Source organism: Acipenser ruthenus, chromosome 2 (genome assembly GCF_902713425.1).
Source record: "Acipenser ruthenus chromosome 2, fAciRut3.2 maternal haplotype, whole genome shotgun sequence".
Classification (NCBI taxonomy): domain Eukaryota; kingdom Metazoa; phylum Chordata; class Actinopteri; order Acipenseriformes; family Acipenseridae; genus Acipenser; species Acipenser ruthenus.
Window position 1 is genome coordinate 57,360,075 of NC_081190.1, and position 14,262 is coordinate 57,374,336.

The 14,262-nt window shown below is 42.1% G+C and overlaps 1 protein-coding gene across 7 annotated transcripts in view; it reads left to right on the forward strand.

Annotated features, from left to right (window-relative positions):
- The first annotated feature begins 7,550 nt into the window (after positions 1–7,550).
- exoc1 (exocyst complex component 1) overlaps positions 7,551–14,262 on the forward strand; it is a 36,277-nt gene continuing 29,565 nt past the window's right edge. For 5 of the 7 annotated variants that reach the window (XM_034014956.3, XM_034014959.3, XM_034014960.3 and 2 more), the window contains exons 1-4: positions 7,551–7,729; positions 8,370–8,498; positions 12,520–12,650; positions 13,084–13,243. In XM_034014956.3, coding sequence (XP_033870847.1) covers positions 8,375–8,498; positions 12,520–12,650; positions 13,084–13,243 — 415 coding nt within the window. In that variant the 5' untranslated portion in view covers positions 7,551–7,729; positions 8,370–8,374. The remainder of the gene's footprint in view (positions 7,730–8,369; positions 8,499–12,519; positions 12,651–13,083; positions 13,244–14,262) is intronic. The other 2 variants (XM_058997763.1, XM_058997765.1) reach the window with 1 other exon arrangement.

Sequence of the window (14,262 nt, forward strand, 5' to 3'; positions counted from 1 at the left end):
CTTGACGCCAAAATAAACAGACAGACAAAACGACTAGACACTAACACACAGGTGAAACGGAGACGAACAAACACGGTGAGAATACACTTATTATATTTATACTTAACGATTTAACTCTCCTCTCTCTCTCCCGTTCTCCACTCTCTGAACACCTAACCCTGAGTGCAAGAAATGTGCGTCTATATATACTATTGTGCTGGGATTCAATTACTAATTAATTATTCACTTGAATCCCAGCACGTGAATTAATTCTGTGCAACCCCGTGCTCACATATTACATTTAACCAGCACGTGAAGTGATTTGTGCTCTCCTCGTGCCTAAATACAAATCTACACTTTTTAAATATACGTGAAACACAGACCCGTTTATATCCCGTGTACCAATCTATACACCGACATTAACACACGCACGCAACATACAACACAGATCACACAAATGCACACAGGGGCGGGGCACTTTGCCACATATACCCCCCCTTGTGCGCAGCACACATGGCCTCAACGGCCACCTCCCCCCTTAAAAACCCAGCAGTCCAGAACAAAGTCTCGGGCTGGGAAGGGAGGCTTCAGTGGGCCCTTGGCTGGCAATGCTGTCAGCACCCCTGCCGGTAGTGGCACGGCTGACAGCCTGTTGGTCCCGTCCTGCAGCGAAAAAGCTGCGGGGGCAGGTGGTCCCCCGACCTCCCCCTTCTTCGTAGCCGGCAGCTCCCTCCTGTGGGGCTCCGGCCACAAGAACTCCTGCAGCGAAACTGCTGCTGGGGAAAGTGGTCTCCAGACCTCCTCCCCCTTCTTCGTGGCCGGCAGCTCCCCTTTCTGGGGCTCCGGCCACCGTACTCCCTGCGGAGGTACGGGCAGCAGAGGCAGCTCCTGCTCCTCTGCTCCGGGCGGTGGTGGAGGCAGAGGCAGCTCCAGCTCCTCTGCTCCTTGCGGTGGTGGTGGCGGAGGCAGAGGCAGCTCCTGCTCCTCTGCTCCTGGCGGTGGTGGAGGCAGAGGCAGCTCCAGCTCCTCTGCTCCTTGCGGTGGTGGTGGCGGAGGCAGAGGCAGCTCCTGCTCCTCTGCTCCTTGCGGTGGTGGTGGCGGAGGCAGAGGCAGCTCCTGCTCCTCTGCTCCTGGAGGTGGTGGAGGCAGAGGCAGCTCCTGCTCCTCTGCTCCTTGCGGTGGTGGTGGCGGAGGCAGAGGCAGCTCCTGCTCCTCTGCTCCTTGCGGTGGTGGTGGCGGAGGCAGAGGCAGCTCCTGCTCCTCTGCTCCTGGAGGTGGTGGAGGCAGAGGCAGCTCCTGCGCTTCTGCTCCTGGAGGTGGTGGAGGTAGAGGCAGCTCCTCTGCTCCTGGCGGCGCTGGCTCCCTCCGCTGTGGCGGCTGGGCTGGTGCGCGCCGTGCTGCCTTCAGCAGCATGAATAGAGGCTGCTGGGGGACACCAGCCTCCTGCCCCTCTCCCCCCCAAAAATTTCCAGGGGGTTGGGCCTGTAACTCCTCCCCTTCCGGCTCTTGGGGCTGAACCAGCAGGCATTTTCCCTCTGCTGGTGGCTTGGGTCCCAGAGCTGTGGAAGCCCCGACTTGCCTCCCTTTGGGTTGTGGACGCACCGACTCCTCCCTTTTGGGCGGTGGACGCACCGACTCCTCCCTTTTGGGCTGTGGACGCACCGACTCCTCCCTTTTGGGCTGTGGACGCACCGACTCCTCCCTTTTGGGCTGTGGACGCACCGACTCCCCCCTCTTGGGCTGTGGACGTTCGGGCTCCCCCCACTCAGGCGTAGGACGTTCGGGCTCCTCCCACTCAGGCGTAGGACATTCGGGCTCCTCCCACTCAGGCGTAGGATGTTCGGGCTCCTCCCACTCAGGCGTAGGATGTTCGGGCTCCTCCCACTCAGGCGTAGGATGTTCGGGCTCCTCCCACTCAGGTGTAGGACGTTCAGGCTCCTTCCGCTTGGGCACTGGCGAGCTGGCATAGGGGCATCCTGACCAGTCATGTCCCCCTTCCTCACATCGCCCGCACCAGCTCGGTGGCACCTCGGAGCAGTCCCTCCAGCGGTGATCCACCTCTCCGCACCAGGTGCACCAGGGGAACAGGTTCTCTGGCTCCTCTGGCCGCTGTTGCAGTTGTGGTTGGGGCGGTGGGAGCAGCAGTCTACCCCCCCCTGCTGGTCGTGGAGACTGAGGCGACCCCTGCTCCTCCCTCTCCTGATGGACAGGGCAGTGGGCCACGAAGTGCTCACCTCTGCAGATGGGGCATAGTTGGGGTAGCTGTCCGAGGGGGTACCAGGGGCAGTTGGTGCGGGAATGCCCAGGCTCAGCACAGCAGTAACACCCGGGCTGCTGTTCCTCCGGCTGGTGTTGTGGTTGCTGTTGCTGCTGCAGCTTTCCTTTCCCCCTTCTCTTCTTACTCCTCCTCCCCACCTTCCTCTCCTGGGCCGGTTCCTCCTCCTCCTCACCTTGGAAGGGGCAGATCGCCACCGTGTGTCCGTAGACTCCACAGGCCATGCACCAGCCTTGGTCCTCGAGGCCCCCGAGGAGGTCCTCCAGGTCCCGGCAGCCGTCTCTCCAGCCTTCCATTTTCACTTTTTTTTTTTTTTTTTTTTTTTTTTTTTTTTAAACACAAAACCCCCTCTCCTGGTCTGACGCTTGGAGGCGCTGTTATCCCACGATGACACCACGTGTCACAAAGACGGCCAGAGTGGGTGGCGTCAGACCGGAAGCAGGAAGGAATTCAAACAAAGACAGTGGTTGTGATGATGAGCTGAGTGCAATGGCTGCACTCAGCGTTTATTAACAAAATAAAAAGGTTTAACAGTACAAAAACAGGACACGGCACTTGACGCCAAAATAAACAGACAGACAAAACGACTAGACACTAACACACAGGTGAAACGGAGACGAACAAACACGGTGAGAATACACTTATTATATTTATACTTAACGATTTAACTCTCCTCTCTCTCTCCCGTTCTCCACTCTCTGAACACCTAACCCTGAGTGCAAGAAATGTGCGTCTATATATACTATTGTGCTGGGATTCAATTACTAATTAATTATTCACTTGAATCCCAGCACGTGAATTAATTCTGTGCAACCCCGTGCTCACATATTACATTTAACCAGCACGTGAAGTGATTTGTGCTCTCCTCGTGCCTAAATACAAATCTACACTTTTTAAATATACGTGAAACACAGACCCGTTTATATCCCGTGTACCAATCTATACACCGACATTAACACACGCACGCAACATACAACACAGATCACACAAATGCACACAGGGGCGGGGCACTTTGCCACAGTCTGCCACATACATCTCTTTCCCAGTTTCCCAGGTTTGTGTGTCATGGTCAGCTGATATGGTTGTAGTTTCAACAATAGTCTTTGTATTCTGGGTGTAGTACTGCTTAGTGGTTTCTTGAAGATAGACACAAGCGGTTTGTGGTCTGTTTCTATTTCAGTTTCCTTGCCATAAATAAACTGGTGGAATCTTTGGCACCCAAATACTATGGCAAGTGTTTCCTTCTCTATCTGGGCATAATTAGTCTGTGCTTTTGTTAGTGCTTTTGATGCATAAGCTACAGACAGATTATTCTGCATCAATACTGCTCCTAATCCTGATTTGGAGGCATCCACTGATATTTTCACTGGCTGTGACACATCATAGTATTTCAGTGAGGTTTCAGCTATGTCGATTAGTGTTTTCTTTATGTTCTTCACTGCGTCTTCATGAGTTTTCTCCCAGTGCCATGCAATGTCCTTCTGAAGAAGTTCTCTGAGTGGGTCTGTTAAGTTGGATAGGTGCGGAATGAACTTTCCCAGGTAACCATTCCAAGAAATCTTTCAAACTCTTTCCTATCCTTTGGTGGTTCCATCTCTGCAATGGCTTGTACCTTGCTTGGATCTGGCTTCACTCCTTGCTGATTGAGTGTGTGGCCCAGGTACTTGACCTCTTTGATTCTTATTTTGCTTTTCGCAGCATTAAACTTTAAGTTCATCTGTCTAGCTCTCTCTAGTAACTGTCAGAGTCTGGAGTCATGCTCCTTTTGATCTTTCCCAAAAATTAGGATATCATCAATGTAGGTTACAACTCCTTCTAGGTCTTCAAACAGCTGGGTAATGCGCTTGTGAAATACTTCTTGTGCGCTGTTTATTCCAAAAGGAAGTCTTAAGTACCTGTTTTTATCTGTATGTGGTATGGTTCACTGAGGCAGCCAATGCCTTTGAACACATCACTGTAATTTTTAATGACACTGTCTTCCTGGTCTGCATCTTCAATGCTCATTATAAGCTTTACAAGCTCCATATTTGCACAGTCCTTCAGTCCTAAGATCAGTTCTGCGCGAACATCAGCTATGTAGAACTCACACATGTGCGTGCTGTTCTTGTGCCTGCAGGGTAGCATGCATTTCCCTTTGACTGGCAGTTTATTTCCCCCATACGTAGATAGACGGCTCTTTGTGCTAATCATTGTAACAGGCGTATTTTTCTTAATCCTGTATCTATTTTGAATTTGATTCTATGTTGATTTACGTCTAGATTCACATGCCACGCATCTTGCGAATTGGACTGCGTCACTGCTCCTATAAAGAACGCGGCGCTTTCTTCATCAGTGTCGCACTTCACCTCTACATCGTGTACAGTTTTACTCTTGCAGACCTTTGCAAAGTGATTTTTCCGATTGCATTTTTTACACATCTTTCCATAAGCAGGACATTGCCCCCTTTCATGTTCGTATCCACAGTAGTTACAGGCAGATATGCCTTCGTTGTATTTGTTAGCAACCTGTCTTGGTTTTGATTTATGTGTTCTCATCTCGTGTGGTTTGTTGGAAATCGAGTTCACAACATGATCCCCTGTCATTGTTTTCATTTGTTGCTGTGTGCACTCTGCTGCTCTACAAATATCTATAGACTTCTGCAAAGTTAGATTGTCTTCACGTAACAGTCTCCTTCGTACATCATTGCTTACAACCCCCTCTATGATTCTATCACGAATTATACCATCAACAAGGTGTTCGTACTAACAGTTTTTTACAGAGTATCCGGAGATCCGTCAGGAATTGATCAAATGTTTCGTCAGGCTTTTGGACTCGGGTGTTGAAAATGTGACTTTCAAATGTAGTATATTTTTTTGGAGTGCAGTATTCCTCGAATTTCTTAATTAAGATATCGATTTTGTTTGCTTCCTACTCCTTGAGAATGAACGTGTTGTATATTTCTTGGGCCTATTCTCCTGCACAGTGCAGTAGCGTTGCACATTGCACTTCCGAGGGCTTGGTGTCTTTTTCCATTGCACTCATGTAAAGTCTGAATTGTTGAATCCATCGTCTCCAGTTTTCTGAGACGTTTCCTTCAAAATGTAATAGTTTGGGTGGCCGCAGCGTATCCATTGTGTGATGAAAATTATAAAATTACTTCTGACACCATGTAATATTTGTTATCCAAATCAGAGACGTGACACAGACTTCCAGCTATTCAATCAACTCGTTCTTTATTCTCCTCGCCTGTCCACCAGATGGCAGTCTCATAAACTCACGCAGTCATACTTATCATTACAGGGTGCACCTGCTTGGGGTTATTACAATGTTGTAAAATGTAAACAGGCTAAGGGGTATTTAAAGAGAGCCTGCAAGCTCCACTGGGTGGGTGTTAGGAAGGAGTGCTGAGGGTTTTGTTGAACAGCTGTCCGAGCTATGACCACTGTGCTTGCTGAATAAAAGAATTGCCATTTGAACATCTATTCTCGTCTCCTCTCCTTCTTCGTTCCAAATAGCTGGTACACTACAGTATATCTGAGTTCTACTAGTGTTGCACCTATGTTGTAATATAGTGTAGTGGTCTTTTTTTTCATTGGTCCTTTAAAATCCAGTTCTCATTTCAATTTGCTTCATGCCTCCTTCATCCCTTTGCTTACATTTGTGTCTCTGTAGCCTTGGCCCCTTTTTTAATCTAAATTCTGGTCCCGCATGTTGCCATGTTTTCAGTTTGACTCCACAGTCCTGTAGAAGATGATCCATTTAATAAGACAGCATGGTAATCACAATCTTTACCAGAGGAGACCACTTAGCAGTTCAATTTTTCTACAAAAGTTGACTAGTGTTTTTGTACAACAACAAACAAAAACAGTAGGCTGCAGAATAATTGTTAGTGCATTGTCAATAAATTGGATACAAATAACAACAAAAAAACCCCAGAAGACTAGACACATTTTGATGTTTAATCTCCACTTTGACCTTCTAATATCCTCCTATTTTTGTATCTCACTGCTTTCTGCCGCATCCTCAAGACTGTTTAGACTGCACTTGAAGATCTCTTGATTTACCCCTGTGCACTGGACTTACCTGACCTAAGCACCACGTTACTGGATCCTCAGCTGATGCACTATCCTTACACTATTGCATGACTATGCTGTCATTGTAGATACAAATTGTTTTAATCCTAACTTGTTACTTCTTATCTCATATTGTATTCTTGTATTATGTGCACTTACTGTAAATTACTGTATTTAAATTTTTTTTTTTTTTTGCACTGTAACCTTTAATGCCACTGTAACACTTGTACGTTGCCTTGGATAAAGTTGTCTGTCAAATAATAATAATAATAATAATAATACTTGTTGAACAAGTATATATCCATGGCTAACACTTTTCTTATACTATAGACACATGACATGACACATACATAAATGAGAAAAATATGGAGACCAGAAGGGGACATGAGAGAAAAAAATATATAGATAATATCTTGTGCGCACAAGATTATTATATATATATATATATATATATATATATATATATATATATATATATATATATATATATATATATTCTCTCTCATGTCCCCTCCCGGGCTCCGTAGAAAAATGACAGAAGAGTGGGTAATACATATATGAACATGTTTTTGCATGCTATGTATTTTGAGCTTGCTGTTTTTATCCCTTTAGGTTGGAACTGGAACAAATTTGAAACACAGTGTACCTGCATGTTACAATATAACTGCAAGCTTGACAAATATCACTTTTTTATGTCTCTTGCATACTTGGGGGCTTGGAATGTGATGCTAATCTGCAATATTTACACAGTCCTTCAAGATAGAAGATGCCAGAAAATCAAATCAAGCCACATACTTTTACAGGGCTTCTTATTTGTTTTGGGGACATATTGTTTTTCAGACGATCCACAAATTACTTGTGTGCATGTTTACACATTCTTTGTAATATGAGAACGCCGTACTTATTGTTTTCAAGGCAAATAGATACTGGGCTTCGCTGTTTCAGCGATGTGCAGCAATTTACACATTTCTAGTGCGCCAAAAATGGTCAGGATGACACCCGTGATAATTTGTACTGCAACTTTAATATAATAATCTGGCAGCTGCTCGTGCGTGGCAGTAAATGCTATGTGCAGCAATTCCTAATTTTCAGTCACAATTCTTTATAAAATAGATGTGTAATATGCAATGTTCTACATTTTAACTACTTAGAATATTAATTGATACTATGACAAGTTGTGCATTGACCTTACCGAGATGGCGGCGTAATCCCTCCGCTTACCAAGCATTCCAAATGTACTTCCACCTTTTCTTGTGCTCTGCCTCTGCCGGAAACAGGAAGGTCAGATGGGCAGGGGTTGGTTTTATTGTGTCTGTAAATAGATTGTTTATAAGTGGTTAGAGATTATTTTGTGTTTTCAAGGAAGAAAAAAGAGATTGAGGACACCCCATTTACATTATAAAAAGACTATACATAATCAAAGGTAAGCAAGTATGCCGTATTTTTTACTTATAGTTTTTTTGATAAACATGGAAAAGGGGACTGACAAATTATTCCAATGTAATCTAAACCTTTATTTGATTCGTACAGTCAGCATAGTATTGCCGCTTTTTTCATTACATTTGGTTTGCATGTCAGTTGTTTGTATCTGTAAAGTATATACACAACGTCAATAAGTCAATAAAAATGAAGGGCCGAAATCATAATGTAAATATTAAAAACTCTGAACCTTCGGGCTGAGTATGGTTTTAGTCTTTGTTTATAGTGCATACAGATACATACATACATACATACATACATACATACATACATACATACATACATGCATGTCTGCTACAATATGAGGTCCCGGTATGAGCACCAGTATTACTGTCAGTGGTAAAACGACTTGCTCTTTGATCAAATTTAAGCCCAAAGTCAAAGCACTTTTTTACGCTTGTACTGACTTTCATGTGACTACCTGTCATTAAACCCCAAACAAACAACAAACGCATTGTAATATATAATGCACCCTTCTGGGTTAAATGCACATCGCATCTGTATTGTTTTTTTAACATACTATATACATTAAACATGATATGTGTTTTTGCGCTGTTTTAATGTATGTATATTGTTTTTATTAGGAGCAATGACTGCTATCAAGCATGCCTTGCAAAGGGACATTTTTACTCCAAATGACGAGCGGCTTCTGAGCATAGTTAATGTTTGTAAAGCAGGCAAAAAGAAGAAAAATTGCTTCCTGTGTGCTACCGGTAAGAGTGTTGACCTTCATGGTTTGGATTTAAAGTTATATTTGAAAATATGTTAAGGTACAGTAAGATTAGGATCATTCCACTGCATTCACCCTAGCCTTGTGTTGGGGAGCAGGGAAGTTCACTTACATCAAGACTATTGTGACTGAGCACCATTCCATTACTTTACCAGCCACACTGCATAAAAATTAAGTGATGGATCACATCTCCTTATATACCAGATTCGTTTTTATGTCCTTAAAAAGGAAAGGTGTATAATGAAAGGCAATGTTCCACTTGAACAGAAATCAGAAGCTTGATTTCTCTAGATAAATTTAGCTATGCAAATCAGATGGACCGCCAGTAAGGTCGGCCCTAAGACAAAGCAGAGCACCAGACTGAAATGAAACTGGTGTGGGTTTCCACAAAGCCAAAAATGGCAAGCACTGAAACCGAAGATCACTCGCCTGTTAACCAAGGTCTAAAATCACATGTTTGATTCTTTGCTTGTATTATGTTCCTTCGTTTGTAATATTAAGATATTTTCAAAGACAACTCTAGAGATGAATCAGACAGCTATGGTACCAGGATGCACCAGTAGGGTAATGTTTTCCAGTAGCTTTATTTACAAACAAACAAAGAAAAACAAAAACCACACAGAGAACTAAACAACATTTTTCTTTGAGTAATTCCCTATAATTCAGTTTCCCTGTAAAGATTTTTTAATTCACCAAACAAACACGCCTTTCAAACACCGGCTCCACTGCACCCTTCCTCGATTCTCTCAAATGGAGTTAAGCAATTGCCTCTAATTGCTTCCATTCACTAATAAAAAATACTTTGTTACCCACAGGTAGATTTTGACCGACCAGTGACCTCTAGTGGCCATTTCACTTGTATTGCAGGCTACCCAATTTGTTTTTTCAAAACAATTTCATTTGTGGGGAATAATGCTCATCTCAATTGGAGACTAACATATATTTCCTCTCTTACCTTGTTACAATTCATCAACACTACCTCTTTTTTTATATTTACTAGTAATGGATCAGTAGCCTGGTCGTGGCTGAATTTAGGGCTATGGACTGCCAATTGCTCCAGTATGTCATCTTTCCCCATTTTCGATTAGCACAATTTGTGGTTCCCCTGTTTCTCTGACAATATTTTGTTTGTTACATTGTACGCTATGACTTTTTAGAAACCCTTTTGGAAGTCTCCCTTATTAGTGTCTCAGTGTTTTGTTTTGTTACCTATCAAGGATCCCTAGCTTTGTCCAGTCTACATTCTTATTTTGTTTTACTCAGTTTACATTTTTCAACAAACAAGTCAGGTTCAGGTAAAAGGAAATTATTTTTTAATTTCAGGGTGTGAAACTGGAAAATCCCATCCCGGTATTACCAAGTGAGGGAACCGAGGTACCACCCCAACCTGGATCTCATACAGATCTTTTTGGGTTATGATCTGTACTCTAGTGGTTGGGTAGTAATTAATATACCCATGTACACAGGTAATACTGGCTTTTCAAGACTGCTCCAATTGGGAGGGTCTCACTAAATTATTGGAGACTATAGTTATAGCACTGCCCAAATCAGCAAGAGTGAACTGGACTCGAGCAGTGGGCGTGGGACAGCTCATCTGCCGCCAGCTGTCTTTCCACGAGAGCAACAAACTCGTCAACATTTGTGGGATCACCTTGTCCCACCTGTTTTCTCAGCGTTGATGGCAAAGCAAGCAGGAAACGATCTTAGTGGGGTGGAGCTCCGGTTGTAGCCATCTCCTGGCTAAATGTATCAGGTCGAACATCTGTGATCTCACCGCCTGTTCTTCAGCCCTCTTAAATGACAGCAGATAAGCTTCCACATCGTCTTCCACTTTCATCTTCTGCAGGACATGACTGGGTCTTATTGACACTGGTGTAGTCGAACCAGAACGCCATTCCGGGACTTTTTTTCTAAAGGCAGAACCTTGACTTAAGAATTTTTACCGATTTATTATGAAAATGCTTATAATATGGCGCCTGATTGCTCTAATGTCGATGCCTGGGCACTGATGAAGCAATCTGCTTTTCCATTGAGAAATTATATTAATCTTTTAATAACAACTAGGAACAAAAACTCAGTGTGTGATTCCCTACATGCCACTTTTGATAGTACACTCCGAATCGGAGTCTCCGATAACAGGAGCAAACTTGAAATGTTTGCAGAGTCGTCAGTCGTCTTTATGATAAGTTGTTTTTTAAAACCAGCCAAAAAAATGCATTTATTAATACGCATTTATTTAAAATAAAAAACACAGGTAAGTAATGTTGTAAACTATTTATTTGCTTTGCTTGTTTTTTTCTCACAATTTACAGTTCCAGAACGGCTTTTTTTTTTTATCTGATGAGATCAAATGTAGGTCCAGGATAAAAATTATATTCAGAATATAGTGCAACATTTAAATTGTACAGAACTGTAGGCGGATACAGTCTTTAAAAGTACATTTTAAAACTAATTGTATTGGATGCAGAGCTCCAGAGAAAAAAAAAAAAACGGGGAGAAGTGATACTATACAGGGCATCGTGGTGATTGAAGTTCTGCGCTGGTGACCTCATAATCAAAAGGAATAGCCAGAAAATAACCAAACCCCAAAGACAATATTTACCTGCTAAATGCTTTCAAAACAAGCCAAATTTTGCTGGAAAACCGCCAATCTGGCAGCACTGATCAAAGGGGAGTAGCCTATAAAAGTCTCATGCAAGACGCATGCATTACCTTTAAATGTTACCTCAATTTCAGTGTGCAAATAAAATAGAATGTGTATAATTTTTGATTAAGAAAATCAATATTTTAATTGGCGTTCCAGTACTTTCAGATTTAGGACTACACCACTGCTTATCGGCTGTCTTGTCTCCCTCTTGCGTTTCTGGAGCTTGGGCTAACAGCACTGGATTTGTTTCTTGTTGCATGCAGTTTGTTTTTTGTTGCACCGCAGTTGCTTGTACCAGTGCTTTCAGTACACCCTCCATCCTTGTTGGAAATACCATTGCATTTCTTAAGTCCTGTTCAGTATTGTGTGACCGTGAACTGAAGAGTCGATGAAGCAGTTTTATTTACAAACAAATACAAAGAAAAACAAAAATCTCCCCATGGAGAACTAAACTTTTGAGTAATGACCTAACTTTAACAGGACGGTTAAGCCGTTTCCATGTAAAGATTGGAGTGTGGCAGCAGTGTGGAGTAGTGGTTAGGGCTCTGGACTCTTGACTGGAGGGTTATGGGTTCACTCCCAGGTGGGGGACACTACTGCTGTACCCTTGAGCAAGGTACTTTACCTAGATTGCTCCAGTAAAATCCCAACTGTATAAATGCGTAAATGTCAAAAATAATGTAATTGTATGTAAAAATAATGTGATATCTTGTAACAATTGTAAGTCACCCTGGATAAGGGCGTCTGCTAAGAAATAATAAAAATAATAAAAATAATAATAATAAAAATAAATAAATCACCAAACAGACCTTTCTCCATAACACCGGCTCCATGCCTTTTCTCCACTACAGCCTTCCTCGATTCTCTCAAATTTAATTTTTATATACCCACCTGTTAAGCTCTTTTCATTGTTTCCATTCACTAATAATAATTACTTTGTTATGTAAAGTTGCGCTTAGAGTCCTAGACTTCAGCCAACCAGTGACCTCTAGTGGTCATTTTCTTGGTATTGCAGGCTGCCCTATTTGGTTTTTCAACACTATTTCACTGTGTGGGAAATAACGCTCTTCTCAACCTGCGACTAACCGGTGATTATAATTGCACCTACACACGGCTTGCCTCATAGACACAAATTAGCACAAATATTGGACTACCCTAGATAATATAATATTCTGTGTTTAGTGATAATCAGAATGTGTGAAACCATGCCATAGTGTTTTATTTAAAATCTTTGCATAGTGTAAACCAAAAAATAAAAACTTGTCATGGTTAATGCAACAGGTAGAGTTGTGACTAATATATATAATTTTTTTTTTATTTTTATTTTTTTTTAAACAAACACTTTGTCCCGTTTCAGTGACTACTGAGCGGCCAGTGCAGGTGAAGGTGGTGAAAGTTAAGAAGTCAGACAAAGGGGATTTCTACAAGAGACAGACAGCATGGGAACTCAGAGAGCTGGCTGTAGTAGATGCTAAAGATGCTAACAAGGTTTGTTGAAACAGTTGTATCTTTTTCTTATTCCTTTGTTTTGTAAATTTTTGTTTTATTCCTTGGTGTTATTTGTAAAGTACATCATTTCAAGCTTTAGGTTAAAAACTCCCATTCCTAAATTCACTGCCAATAGGGACCAAAAAATAAAGACCTATGTGACTAAAAGTTGCCTGGATTTACCCAATCTAATATTGTTAGCACTGTTCAGGTTTTTTTTTTTTTTTACTAACGTACAACCCACACTAAACAGGTTTTTACATCAGAAAATATATAAAAATATATAGTGTGATAAACAGAGAAATACATTATTGCAGGGCTTGCAAGTGATGGCTTCTGTTGGTCATCATATTACAAAACAGGCCTAGATGGTGGTGTGTCTGTCTCCTGCTCTTTGCAGTGTATCACCTGTTTGTTTTTTTTCCTTGGACAGGAAAATCCAGAGTTTGACCTGCATTTTGAGAAAGTATATAAGTGGGTTGCTAGCAGTACTGCTGAGAAGAATTCTTTTATCTCCTACATATGGAAGCTCAACCAGAGGTACCTGAGGAAGAAAATTGATTTTGTCAATGTCAGCTCCCAGCTGTTGGAAGGTGAGACAGAGTAGGATTATTTAGAAAATTAGAGGGGCAAGCTCATGTGTAAACATATCAACTCTCAAAGAGTCGTGGCTCGCTGCCGCGAGTAACAGTGGCTTGCTTTCTTCGAATCCTACTGTAAATAACATTATAGCGTGGTCGAGTTGAGTTCACCTCAAGAGTGTATAATACATTTGGTGGCCAAAATTGGGACCGGATACCGGATGAATTAGAGAGTGGGATGTTAAACTTGACTTGTTTTTAGGAACAAAAGAACAATCTTGCCACTGTCTTTCAGCTTCTACTACACAGCAACATCATTTTGCATTCAACGTGAGAACAAATGGGCATAGCCGGGTACCTGCAGCGCAGCAGTGGGAACATGTGCACGGCTATAATCTGTATAGGAAAGCATGCATTTTACCTATTCTATTTGCCATTGCAAGCAGAAGTATTAAAATGTATCTAACATAACTCCAATGAGGCTTCTCCTTTTTAGATGTGTTTCCCCTGCTAGCCCTTGGGGTGTAGCTGGGCGAGGTGCAGTTGAAGAGGGGTTTCATAGCTATTTGACTATTTCTAAGCCTTTACGACATGGATCTGGTTTGGTCTATTTTGCTGTCATGGTATTGATCATATACGTTTTGAAAGATATGGGACTGATTACCTTTTTTTAATGCTCAGATTGGAACATTTATCTTCCAGTCAGTGAAAAACAGAGTAAGACTTTTTTCAATCATTACTTGTTTTTTCCTAAATGTGCAGAAATGCTGTTTAAAATATTTGATTGGGTTTGTGCTGCATTTAACATCATCATGAACATAAACATTTCAGGGAAGGTGTCAGCCAAGTTATTTCTTTTAATATTTGTTTTATATTTTAGAAAACATCTTAACTAATGCTAATAAACTTATAGCAGCATATTACAGCAAATTTCATGAACATTTAAATGTTGTATAATTTACTATACTGTGCGATTGCTTAAACTACATGTACTTATAAATTTACAAGATCAGTTAACTTTCTGAAAATGA